Source organism: Tenrec ecaudatus, chromosome 1 (assembly GCF_050624435.1).
Source record: "Tenrec ecaudatus isolate mTenEca1 chromosome 1, mTenEca1.hap1, whole genome shotgun sequence".
Taxonomy (NCBI): domain Eukaryota; kingdom Metazoa; phylum Chordata; class Mammalia; order Afrosoricida; family Tenrecidae; genus Tenrec; species Tenrec ecaudatus.
The window spans coordinates 247,080,763-247,094,437 of NC_134530.1; the positions used below are offsets into that span (position 1 = coordinate 247,080,763).

General features: G+C 44.3%; 1 protein-coding gene and 1 long non-coding RNA gene across 5 annotated transcripts in view; one reads left to right on the plus strand and one right to left on the minus strand.

Annotated features, from left to right (window-relative positions):
* The window catches only part of WDR26 (WD repeat domain 26), a 44,832-nt gene extending 38,536 nt beyond the window's left edge, over positions 1–6,296 (minus strand). For 2 of the 4 annotated variants that reach the window (XM_075530745.1, XM_075530731.1), the window contains exons 1-3: positions 5,233–6,296; positions 3,298–3,397; positions 3,092–3,196 (exon numbers count right to left, since the gene is read on the minus strand). In XM_075530745.1, coding sequence (XP_075386860.1) covers positions 3,092–3,196; positions 3,298–3,397; positions 5,233–5,633 — 606 coding nt within the window. In that variant the 5' untranslated portion in view covers positions 5,634–6,296. The remainder of the gene's footprint in view (positions 1–3,091; positions 3,197–3,297; positions 3,398–5,232) is intronic. The other 2 variants (XM_075530738.1, XM_075530751.1) reach the window with 2 other exon arrangements.
* LOC142425504 (uncharacterized) overlaps positions 6,012–13,675 on the plus strand; it is a 256,874-nt gene continuing 249,210 nt past the window's right edge. The window contains exon 1 of the long non-coding RNA XR_012779672.1: positions 6,012–6,378. This is a non-coding gene — a long non-coding RNA (uncharacterized LOC142425504). The remainder of the gene's footprint in view (positions 6,379–13,675) is intronic.

Genomic DNA, 13,675 nt, shown 5'->3' on the forward strand with positions numbered 1-13,675 from the left:
TCATGTAGCCTGATGTTACCCTGTATAGGTCAAATAAAAATAATCTTAAAATCTACCAAGTGACTGAAAAACAAACAACAAAAAAACCCAAAAACTATAAAAATAAACTTCTTAAAATGAAAAGGCAAGTTCCTGTATTTTTTGGTATCAATCATTGACACACACACACACACACACACTCTCTCTCTCTCTCCAATGTGTGTAGGGACAGTGCCCCATTTTATTTCACTCTTATTTTCCCAAGAAGATCCTGAAAGAGCCATTTCTATGGGGCAGAGCCAGGCCAAAAAGGAAGGAAGAGTAAAATTCTGAGAAGCCAATATAAACACAACTTATATATATACATGGAACGCTATAAAAGCAGTACAAGTATGCTTTTCTACACATAATTTTATCAAGATTAAAAATAATGTTCTCAAGCAGACATCAACTCCTGATGTTGGAAGTAGTATTTGCTGCCGGCCAAGCACAGCCAGACTTGGCTCAAAGGGAAAAATGTTTCCTCTCCTAAAACTTAGTTCAGCAACTCAAGTCTTTGACACACAAAAGGACAAAAAAAGGTAAATACAATCTCAAGAATGCAAGACATTTTAATAATTTAATTCATAAATTATGTGACTTTATGGAAGAAAAAAATCAAAATCTGGCAAAACTGAAGCTTGCTGAGATGGGGGCAAAGCTCCTGTTAATTTTTTTTATTTAAATAAATGATCAGTAGCTTCTTAAGAAATAAGCTTAGAAAAAAACTCCAGTATCTTTCCCCAACTCCTAATCAAACCAGATTAGTTCAGGTTTCTTAAGCTTTTTTAGCATCTTCTGGCTCAGCAATATTTCCTTTTCTAATACCCAGCAAAAACTTGAAACTGACAAGTGACTAGTAAACCTTAAGATAGCTTTATATTATAATTTCTGCAGTTACCTCTCACCTCACTAAATATTTAGATTGCTTTATCCTTTCCTCCTGTATTATTAGGTTTAACACAATGTTAACACAAACTCAAGCTATACACTGGGAGTCTGGTATCAAGGGCATACTTCCCAGCTAACTTAGCTGTGCTTCTGACTAACTCTGGAGTGAAGTTATAACTAAGTTACACCAATTATGACTCACAGGAAAGGGGAAATAAATCACACTTAAACTGTGTCTCTTAAAACTCCTCCCTACATGACTTTAAATTAATTTTCGTATGTCAGTTAATATTTGCACACGTTTGTTAAATGCACATTTATCAAATATATACATACATACACCAATCCCCACACCTGGCTAGTCATATCTGAACAAAACCCCAAAACTGTTCATTCATAAGGTTAGCTCCCAGAAAACCCAGAGTAAATTCAGCTATTGGCAGTATTATTTGACAGGAGACCATTTAAAAATGGGCAGAGGGAAGGGGTGAAGAATGTGGTAGAATGGGTCGATCAAAAGATTCAGGTTTAAAAATAAAGTATAATTTTAGCTTAGGTATTTCCAAATGTGTGTGCACACACAACTAAAATAATATATATTTTAAAAAGAAAACAAAACAGTAAAAACAACCAAATCGGTGTATCCTAAGTTATTTCTACAAATTTAAAGTGTTCTCTGAGAACAGGGCAAGGAGGAATAAATGTCAACACAACTTGAAAGGTAAAGGGCAATTTTTTAAAAATGCTGAACGGAATCTTTCAAAGTAATTGATCCATCAATGCTTAGTGATATAAAGTTGGAACCCCTTTCTTTGTATAAATACCTAAACAGTTTGATGGCGTGAGCCTCAGCCAGAGATTTAATCTTCATCTTTTATTAGCTCCTAGAATGTCCTACAGACTGAGCAGGCTGCAAAAAGAAAGGATTTCTCCTTATTATCTAAACTACCTTTCTTCAGTTTACATGTTGCTTCTAATGAGAGTCATATTCAAAATCAAGTCTCAAATTACTATAAACAAATAAAAAATAGGAAATGACCCTCTTAAAGTTTTTTGCTACGAAATTATTGCTGTAATTGGATGAAGCTTTAAAAAGGAAAACAATCCTCCAAGAAATCACACACTTGAATAGAATTGCATTAAGAACTTGAAAACTCTTTTGTAAAATTTTGTTAAAAAATGAAAAACAGCTCCCTAAAATGTTAGGCTGTTAGGTTTATCAACAAAGGCAGGAGATTAAAATTTGACCCAATTTAAAAAATCAAAATGTAACAGTCATTTACTAATATTTAACAAACAGCTGTTTTCCCTACTTCACTTCCTATTTGCCTTCTTTCCCTCCCCCACCAGACAGGAAACTGCTTTTGACAACAAATGAATCAGCTAGAAGTTAAAAAGCCAGCAACTAACAGCCAGCAGCTGATTCTTCATGGTTTCCAGTCACAATACATGTAGGAAAAACTATCCTTATCTCCCTCACCAACATTTACTGAGGAATTCAAGCATGTTAGGATAAAGGAGTAAGATATATGGAGAGACTCACAGCTTAAGCTACTAAATTGATCTTGTCGGGGAAATAAGGCTAGTAAGCAAAGGCCAATTGTGAAATTTGTATACAAGCCCTCCATGAGAAGGACTCATACTACACAAACGCTGACACTGTCAATTCACACAACCGGAATGCAAGAGGGGATGGAACACGGGGAGCACACCAATGGGGTACGTTTGAACTTGGTCTCATAGAATTATTTTTTAAAAAAGGCTAATTTGTGCACTAAGCTACTTAAGGTTGTATAATATATACAAATGCTCCAAACAACCTTTTCTCTTCACCAGTACATTTAATCTTTTTTAGTACATTTAACAATATGAAAATATAACTTATCCTTGAGTCTAAAAACACAGAACTCCTGTTAAGAACACTGAACGCTCCTAGACCTTTCAATATTTTTTGTAGCACTTAACTTACATAAACTAGGTTCAAATGACACATTTACTAGGTATGATTTTTAAAATGCAAAGCTCAAACTTCAAAACATTATAAATACTCATAGTTGTTTACAAGTTTAATTACATGAAATTTAACTACTTTAGGCCTTTTATAAGAGGCAGAAGCCTAGCAATATTAATAACCTACTAAAAATAATCATAAATGTGAAACTAAGAACAAAAGTGTATTTACCACAATTATTCCCAACAACGTTTGAGAGATTTCAAGTGCGCCTCTTACCACAATAGCATGAGGAGAATGCACTAAAGGCTTTAGTTCGTTCAGGTCATTTTCTGCCTGCAAAAATTGGTATAAAAGAAAAACAAGACATGTCACAAAACGCACATCAAATATGCAATTTTAGCAGCAGTCACACAGCTCTATACGCCCCACTTTACCTTATCCCAGTCTCCTTCCATGACATGATTTCGGAATTTGGTGGCAGAAGGATGTTCTAAACGACATCCTGACTCTTGCATGAGGAGGTCAACAGTCTGGCTGCAGGAGAGATACAGTGTAAAAAAGACCTGGCCAACTTGAGGTTGTACTCTTCCAAATAAACGACTGTCCATGAAAACAGTTGCAAAAGTTTTTATTTATGCTAACCTCAGCGATCAAGAGAAAAATAAATAGCTTTAATGTGCTTGGGTCAAACAAACCTATTTAAACTGCCACCTCCATTGATAACTCGTCAAGTTAAAAACCTCCTTTGGCTAGAACATCCAATTAAATTCTTCCCAGTCTTGCCATCAGAAGCTTAACGAAGCACACAATTTCGAAGTTGGTTGTAACCAAGTGACGACCAAAGAAAGGAAAAATCAGGATCTACACACTGACCATGTAGCTACAGTTTGGAGGAAAAAAAATTGTGAGCTCCATGCAAGAGATTTGTGTTAAGAACTGTAACACCTAGACCTAGTCTTGGTGAAGAAATTCTACTAGGTTGATCTTTAAAAATAAAAGAAATCCAGCCTCAAAAACCATCCCCTTTCTCTCTATCCTAAAAATAGCAAATTTACTATGGTGTAGGTTCCAAACAGTCACGAGTGATCTCCTCCTGCCGCTGTCAGCTTGCTTCTTGTCTCTCAGTACTGTTCTTTTACCACTTACAAAATCTGTTTTCATACTAATCCATTTCCTGAAGGGATAAAGCCAAATATTTCTACCATATGAATACATATCTTTGAGATTATAAAGTTCATCAAAGGCCATTTTTTCCCCCAGATATGGATCTGGATTTGTTTGTTTCAATGCTCTTAATACAGCTCTTATTTTCCAACAATGCTTGAGAATCAAAACAGATCACTTTAAAAAAAGTGCTCTTCCCCCCCAAATCCAATCTATAAATCTACAAAAACTATACATTGGCTATACAAAACGGTTTATTTTCATCTCAGCTTTGAAGCAGGGCTTCTGCTGCATTCTCCCCACCCCCACCCCCTTTAGAGCCTCATCCTGGTTCTGGCTCATCTACCATGCAAGCCTTACCTTCCCCCTGAGCTTTTCTTTGTGTACAAAACGATTCTTTGGGGTCAAGGCCTGTGTCTGCTTTCACCCTATTTTAGGTAGGCAAGGCCACTTAACTTGTACTTGAAAACAAATGATTCACCAGATCAAGTGACCCCTTTTCAGAGGCAATCATCTTGTCCGTATTAAATCAGGATCTCAGCCTAGTGGTAGGCCTCTCGTACCATAAAAGGGCCTCTACAAGGCATTTTCACGGTATCTTACTTCATTACTCCCATCAGGTTTAGTCCACCACCTCTTCCCCCAAATCATCCCAGCCCCTCACTTCCCATAAACACTTGTGGGTGATTGTCTTTTCTGATTGGTGGTTTGCCTGGGTTGTTGTCTGTCATGGTTGGGGGTGGGGAGCTGTCCCACAAAGATGCCGCCAAGATACACTTGAAAAACAAATCCTCCAAGGTTCATTATTTCCACCAGCTCGAAGGCACCCCTCCCCCAGCACACACACACACACACACACACACACACACACACACACACACACACACACACGCACGCAGACACCTTCCCCTGCATCTGTCTTTATTGACAGACAGCTCAGCTCTGAAGGAAGGTGTGCGGGGAAGGGTGGGGGTGTCCTCCTTCGAGGGTCCCCAACCCCGATCTCTCTAGTCTCACAATTTGGCAGCCTGATCCCCACGGATGTGCCTCCGGTGGGCGGCCTCGGTGCTGGGCCCTGCGTGCCCGGCAGTCCTCCCTCCTCCCTTGGACGAGCCCTGACCAGCCTCACCCCCCACGCGCCCCCCCCCCCTGCCGCCGGGGCCCGTCCGCCTGTCCGTCATCGGCTACCTGTAAGGCGCACTTACTTGAGCCCTAAGCCATTCAAGTGCTGTCCTATTAGCCTAATCACATCCTCATCCGACTGCGAGAGCCGCTTCTTCTTCTTGAGGCTGCTGCCCAGTTCTGGGGTGGCCAAGGAGGCGGCGGTGGCGGCGGCGGCGGCGGCGACGGTGGCCGAGGCTGCGGCGGCCGCCCCGCCGGGGACCCCGTTATTGACATTCAGGCTGTTGCTATTGTTGCTGGCGGCGGAGGGGGCGGAGGGCAGGAGCCCATTGGCGTGGGCCATGTCCCCCGCGGACGACGACGAGGGGGACGACTCCCCGTTCTGGGCCGACAGGCAGGCGAGTTCCTGGGTCTGTCCCTGGCCCCCGCCGCCCCCTCCTCCGCCGCCGCCGCCTCCTCCTCCTCCGGCCCCGTTGGCCTGCATGATGCTGCCGCTGGGCAGGCTGTGGCCGCTACTTCGGTGGGGGACGGCGGCGGCGGCAGGGGCGGCAGCCGGGGGGAGTCCCACCACCACCACCACGGAGGAGGAGGAGGACGACGACGACGAGGACGGAGGGGAGAGGCCTGCTCTGCCGGCCGAAGCCCCGGGCTCTCCTGCTCCCTCCGCCGCCGAGGCTCGGGGTTTCTTCCGCGGGGGCGGGGAGGCTCCGCCGGTGTCCGAGTCGGAGGAGGAGGAAGCGGAGGCCAGAGTTTCCTCGCCGAGAGAGGCCGTGGTGGGAAGCCGGTGGGGCGAGGCGGGGGAGGGGCGGCGGGGGCCGGGGCGAGGGTCGGGCCGGGGGGGGGGCCGGGGCGGCGGGGAGGGAGGGGGAGGAGAGGGAGGGAGGAGGAGGAGGAGGAGGAGGAGGAGGGGGAGAAGGAGGATCCGGGCCCTTTCCCCCCCCCCTCCCGGAGGCAGCTCGGGGTGCGCGGCCCGGGGGTCGCGCCGGGGAGCGCCGCGGGGCGGCTGCGGGGGCACGGGGCCCGCCGCTGGGCTGAGCCCCGGCGGTGGCGGCGGCGGCGGCGGCGGTGGCGGCGGGCGGCAGCAGAGGCAGCTGCCGCCTCTGTCTTCGGCTCCGCTCCGCTCCGCTCCCTGGTGTGTTGATTCTTCCCCAGCTGCTGCTTAATGGAGTCCAGGCGCTCGCGTCACAGGAAATGCCTATACTGCCCTCCTCACTCACTTCCGGTGGCAGGTATGGAGCCTATAGGGGGCCTGTCACCCGCGCCGGGCGCCGGGGGCTGGCCGAGCGTTGGGGGCGGGAGGCCGGCGGGCCACCCCGGGGCGGACGGCGACCCCGACCCCGACCCCGGCGGCGGCGGCGGCTCCGCGAGGAGGACGCTGGAGCCGCCCTGTGTGGCCGAGCGTGTGTGCAAGTGCTCGCGTGTCGCCGTGCGGACACCGGGTGACCCAGAGACGCGAGGCGTGAGGGGACTCGGCGGATGCGCCACCGCCGGCCCAAGCGGTTCGCGCGGGCGGCAAAGTTCTGTAACCTGGACGTCCAGGCTGGGACCGTGGTAGGTATAGGTAGGCCCTGTGGACGGAGTGCACGGCCACGGGCACCAGCGCCGCGCCTCCTCCCTCCTCTCGGGGGCAACGCTTGAATTCCCATCCCCGAGAGCCACCCCGTGAATTCGGACGCCGCGACGGGCGGGTTCACCCGGGGAAGTGGAAATCGCCCTCAGAGCCTAGCCGATGGAACAAGAAGTCACTAAAAGGCTGTGGGTGCAGGGGAGGGACTTTGCCCTGTCCCCGCACCTCCTCCTCCCTTCCAGCGGCCCCGTGGCGCCCTGACCAAGCAAGGGAGCGGTCATGGATGCAGAAATGCCCTCTACCATCTGGATCCCAGGAAATCAGGCTTGAAAGGTCGAGTCTCGGTGGGAAAAGGCCTCCATGTCCCTGGGGCCTATCCGTGTCTGTGGATTCACTGCCAGAGAGAGAGGCGATTCCGACTCACAGTGTCTGTAGGACAGGGTAGCACTGGCCTGGTGGGTTTCGGACACTAGCTCACGACAGGACTTCTTTCTAGCCACAACAGCTCGTGGTTTCGAACTGCTGACCTCGCTGTCTTTTGCCCAACTGGGAATCACTGTGCCACCAGGGCTCCTAGGTGGGACACAAACAAGTAGCTAAATCAAGACCATTGGTGAATGGGCCCCATTACTCTAGTGCCCGTGAGTCTCGGTTGTTTACATTACGCGAGGAATAGGCATCACCTGCACCTGATACGCACCGCCATTTTATCGAAAGCTTGAAAAAACCTCCCTCTCAGAAAGTTTCCCTTTTGGGGGTCGGGGAGGCGGGGTGGACAGGAACTCAATACATAAAGATCGTGAAGAAATGATGCTTAGGAACTCTGGTTGAACGCATGGGGTGTTAAACGGCAAGAAATGATGCTTACGGGAGATGCGTAAAGACGCCTGAGCCCTATTGCGCCTCCGATGGGAAGGTGGGAGAGGAAGAGGGCGACCGAATCTTACATAAATTGCGCTTGGTAGTTCTCATTGCTTAAATATGCTTGCAGGTGGCGGCTGTAATTGCTAAGTGACACAACGTGATGTTATTCACCTGAGAGGCATGCGTTCTATGCGAAGTTCATAGCAGGGCTTTGAACTCAAGCCATTTTGGTTTGACCCCCTCTTAAGAATTTTTATTTCTGCCCAGATACACTGAATCAGAATTGACCTTCTAGCAAGATTCTCAGGTGATTCTTACCCATACAGGATGTACATTTTCTGCAGGAGGCGGAACATGACTGACTCATTGGAAGCCCTGGGTCATAGGGCTCTGTCACTGAACCCAGCAGAGCCTGAATTACTAGATAGCTAACACCTTCAGAGATCCCTGCCTGTATATTAACTGTAGACAACCTTATGATTAAGAGTGTGTTGTGATTATTTATCCAAACTTTAATTTTGGCAAAAATGCTTTATGATATTTTACTAGGCCCATAGCAGCATTGAGGACAAGCTTATGAGAGAAGTCTTTAGCTTTCATTACGGAAGCAAGCACTTAATGGTGGCTGCAGACAAAGCTTACATTTGAATGCCAAAAGTTAAAAGGAAAAAGAACTAGACTCTGTTACTGTCATATATGTTTATATTCCAACTTAATTTTTTAATCATTTTATTAGGGGCTCATACAACTCTTATCACAATCCATACAGACATCAATTGTGTAGAGCACATTTGTACATTCATTGCTACCCTCATTCTCAAACATTTTGCTCTCCACTTAAGCCCCTGGTATCAGCTCCTCATTTTTACCCTCCCTCCCTGCTGCCCCCTCCCTCCAACTTAATTTTTTTTAAATTGGGACCTCTTATTACAGGTATTCTAACAATCCATAATTCAGTTAGATGAAACAATTGTATGGTTGCTGCCACCATGATTTTCAAAACATTTTCATTCTTCTTGAACTCTTTGATATCAGCCCCCCTTTTGTCCCCTCCCTCTCTCCCCCTACCCCCCAGGAACACTTATTATTATAATATATATTATTATTTTTAAAAGTTTAATGTAAGACTGCGCTTAATAGAATTCTGGTTATGAAGTCCATGTGCACACACTACACTTTTCTCTCTGTTCATACACAGCTGGAGAACCTACTGTCCGGACTTGATCTCTTGAGCGTCAGGTTTGAGGTGCACATGCGGGCTGTTAACCACAAGGTTGGCTGCTCAATCTCTCCAACTGCTCTGTGGAACAAAGATGAAGCTGTCTGCTCCCTTAACGATACAGTCTAGGAAACGTGAAAGAGCATGCTCGTTCAGCTCTGTTCTGGAGGGGCCTGATGAGCCTGAATTGACTCGGTGGTAGTGGATGAGTCAGGAACATCTGATTACCTACGTGCTAAAATCTAGGTTCTCTGTTACTGTCCGAATACTGGCCTTTGGGGCTTTGCCTCTCACTGCTTCTCTTCATGAACTTTTAATTCCTGACCTTCCCATGTGCTGAGCTCATTTTTTTCCTGTGAGTCTTTGATCATGCCCTCCCAACTTGTTTCTACCTGTCCAATTCCAATCCATTTTTTTCTTTTTTAATCATTTTATTGGGGGCTTGTACAATCCTTATCAGAATCCATACATAAATCCATTGTGTCAAGCACATTTGTACATTTGTTGCCATCATCATTTTTTTTTGCTTTCAGATATTTATTTTATGTTTACTTTAAAAAAATTAATAAATCTTTTTATTGGGGCTCATAAAGCTCTTGTCACAATCTGTACATACATCAATTGAGCAAAGCACCCTTATACATTCGTTGTACTCATCATTCTCATAATTCACCTTCCACTTGGGTTCCTGGAATCAGCTCGGTTTCCCTTTTTTTCCGCCCTCCCCCTCCCTCCCTGCTCCCCCTTCCCCCTGGTCCCTTGATAGTTTATAAATAATTATTATATCCTATCTAACACTCCCCGGCGTCTCCCCTCACCCACCTCCCCATTGCCCCTCTCCCAGAGAGGAGGTTACACATAGATCTCCAAGATCGGTTCCAATCAATTTTTAAAGACTAAGATCATTTTGGGCCTCCTCCTAGAAGCTTTACCTGATGTACAGGACCCTAGTCCTAGTCATTCATTAGACGTTCAATCTTGAAGAGTACTTGCTGTGTTATTTAGGCTCTGGCTGGATAGTATTACAGTGTTCGCTTGCTATGATCCCTTTTTCAAATCCTCAAAAGAGTTTTATAGACTTCTCCTCTGATTGAACTTCCTCCTTGCATACTCTTCTTGGAGAAGAACAAGATGGCTTTCGAAATAAAGGTTCAAGTTGTTTCAAAAGAAAAAGTTAAGGGGGTGGGAAGGGAGGGAAAAAATGAGCTGATACCAAGGGCTCAAGTAGAAAGAAAATGTTTTGAAAATGATGATGGCAACAAACCTTCAAATGTGCTGGACACGATGGATGTATGTATGGATTGTGATAAGAGTTGTATGAGCCCCCAATAAAATGATTAAAAAAAGGAAAAGTTGAGTATAAAGATATTTTATTAAAATGGTGTCTGGATGGTCTTAATGGGTCTTTAGACAGCCACCCCTGTGCTAGGCTCCAAATAAGAGGTCATTTCTTGTCCTTAAGGTAATCAAGCAAAGGCTAAATATAGGTGTATTACCCTCATCAGAGATGCTATAAAATGAATTTCAGACCAAATGGTTGAATCGAGTGACCTCTGTCTCAGGCCTTTCCAATCATAAAATGACTGTGTATACACACATGAAATTACCAGCTAGTGTATAAAATCCTGGAAGGGGAGGATCAATGTAGTAGTCATCTATGCTAGTGTTTTCAGACTATGAAATGTGATCCATTTGAGAGGCATGGCATCAATTTAGCGTATAATTAGCATTTTTAAAATGAAATGGAAACATACAAAAAATAGAATATATTCAAGTGACCCACCCACAGCAGATGTATTATTTTGTGCAACTTTTGCTCCAAAGACAGGAACATGTGCATTTTTATGTGCATATTTTGCAATGTTAAATATACTTTTTTGGAGGACATGGTCAAAACGTTTGACTCCTCAAAACATTTGACTCATCAAATTCCGTTCGGATTGACAAGAGGGTAAAGAAATAGGTGTTGAATATATACACAACAGATCAGTAGTACTGTCCAAGGCAATGTCTTAGCTGTAACAATCAAGAGTAACCAGATTTTAAAAGGCTGAAATAATGTGGATGTTTATGATAAAATATAAAACTAAAATTTCATGTATTTGTAAAACTAGTAGACCTACTCTTTGGTTAAGGCTTAAGATTGGTATCTCAAGCGGATCCTTAGCAACATCTATAACCAATTAATTAAACTGGAAGAGGAACTGTTCAGGACCTCAGGTGTCACTGGGTCTGAGTATTTTATTTATATTTGCATCTTTCTAAAATCATTCCTCGCTCTTCTTTGATTGGGGTTCTAAAATTGGCAAACTGGATTGGGTTGACTTGGATGAGTTTCGGAGAATTCAGGAGAAATCACAGTGCTTGGAGTTAGACCACTTACTCAACTAATTGACCTTAGGCAAGTCGGTTACCTTTGCTAACCTCCTTGAATTGATGTGTGGGTCAAATGAGGTAATAAATATTTTTTAATAGGAAAATACCATATTGAAAAGTTTCACAATAAAATTCCAATGCTCCATCTTTTCATAAACTATTTGAGGCAGCTCAGTGCTAAGGGGGTACTAGGTGATTTAAATCTGGGAGAGTGTAAGGTTTCACCGTCCACACAGTCTGTACACTGAGCAACTATGAGAAGCTGACTAAATGAACAGCGTTGGCATCAGGACTAGAGGAAGGTTCATTAACAATCTGTCCTCTGAAACTGAAAAATATGTGGAGCACTTAATGATAGAGATCAAAACCTTCTGTATAGATTTAACAGTTCAATGTAAAGAAAACAAACAACCTCACAACTGGGTCAGTACACAGTATCGTGACAGAGGGAGAAAAGATGGAAATTATCCAGGATTTCATTTTACTTAGATCCACCAGCAACCCTCATGGAAGCAGCAGTCAAGAAATCAAATGACAGATTGCATTGGTCAAGCCTGCTGCAAAAGATCTCTTGAAAGTGTAAAAAGCAAAGTTATCACTTTGAAGACTAAGGTACTCCCACCCCAAGCCTTTGTATTTTCACTGACCCCATAGGCGTGTGAAATCGGGCGATGAGTAAGGAAGAGCTAAGAACTGATGCCTTTGAATTATGGCATTGGTGAAGAATATTAAACATTCAGAAGAAGTAACAAATCTGTGTTGGATGTTGTCCAACCAGAAAGCTCCTTTGGGAGCATGGATGGGGAGACTTTGTCCCATGTACTTTGGACATATGATCAGGAAGCACCAGTCCCTGGAGAAGGACATCTTGTTGGTTAAGTAGAGGGCCTGCGAAAAAGAGGAAGCTCCTCAGAGAAATGGATTGATAGTAGCTGCAACTGGACTGCAGCCTAACAATTGTGAGGATGGTGAAGGAACGGGCAGTGTTTTGTCCTATCCATAGAGCCACGATGAGTCTGAACTATATGCTACCTCATAACAACAAGTGCTGAGGTATAAATGCGTGGTTCTTACCAACAGGTCTGAGCTGTGGTCTCTGTTAACATTTTCTTACCCCAGCTATGTTCCCATGTACCTGTAGGCAGATAATGCTGAATCTAATGCTTCTTAGTGATTTCTCAAGAGCTGACATTTCTCTTATCTGAATATTAAAGGGAAGGGCACAGTAGTCTGGCAGTTTCATGCACATCTCTCCATAACCACCAGAATCCTAAACCAAATCCACCACTGTTAGTGGATCCCTGACTCACAGGAAGCCTAGGGGACACACAGTACAACTGCCCATAGAACTTCCTAAGCTATTAATCTTTACAGAGGGAGACTCGTCTTTCTCTCAAGGAGTGACTGGTGGGTTTAAACTGCTGACCTTCTGGTTAAGAGCCAAGCACTGCTACCAAGGCTGGTGTTTTTTGGTTGTTTTTATTTGTACATCTCACCAGTGCTTGCTGATTTTTCTCCTTTCACAAATGTTCTGTCCACATTTTAAGTATTGAATACACACCTGTAAGGGGAGCAGGAATTGTACGCCAGGTGGATCTTAGTGCAAACTCAGGACTACTGCTTTGCCACAGGGACCTTTACGCTCAGAAATAATCAGGTGGCTGTGACCTACCTCTCAGCTGAAGTGGTCCTTTTCACAGTAGCCATCTCAAGCTGTTCCTGCGACCTATTGGGATAAATAGTGTCTCCGGGAGTTTTCTGAAAGAACTGAAATGATCCAAGGAAACTAGATGGTTCTTTTTACTTCTCGGAGCTGAGGCGAGACTGCTGGGAGTAGTCTACTTGCTGTGCTAACTGTGGCGGTGGGGGTCACATTAAAAAAGAAACAAGCACAGGTTAACACCAGGCTTCCCATGCAAAGATACCCACTGAGGAGCTGTTAGTAAGAGCAAACCGAATGTGGTAATCTCCATGTATTGAAACCGGTACTGTCACAAAGATAGGTTATTAAATAAAAAGTGCATGTTACACAGCAGTGTGCTTAGTAGGATCCATTTTAGCAAATAAAGGAACATATATGCATACATCATTTCTTTATGGTGGGACTTAAAGCATAAATAGTGGTTTGCCTTTGGTGGAGGGTCAGGGGTGGTGAAATAGAAGTTTGTGTATTTTTGTATTTTTATGTGGCCTGACTACATATAATCTTGTTTTTATGTCCCTACAGGGGTTATTTGGGCTGTAAGACTGTAAACATTTTGTTTTTTTCTTTTATTATATTAATGAATGTCTTTAAAGTACTCATGCTTTTAAAAGTACTCGCAAAAACCTCAAGCTATTCATGAGAATTTAGCTATAATAAAGATATGCCAGATAGAGTTGGGCATATTTCATTGCTTAAAAAAATGAAAATTTTACAATTCTCCTCATTACCTGAATCTCCTGTAGTCTAAGCCTTCTGTCTACACACACATACCCCTAGCTCTCATTTGGTTAAATT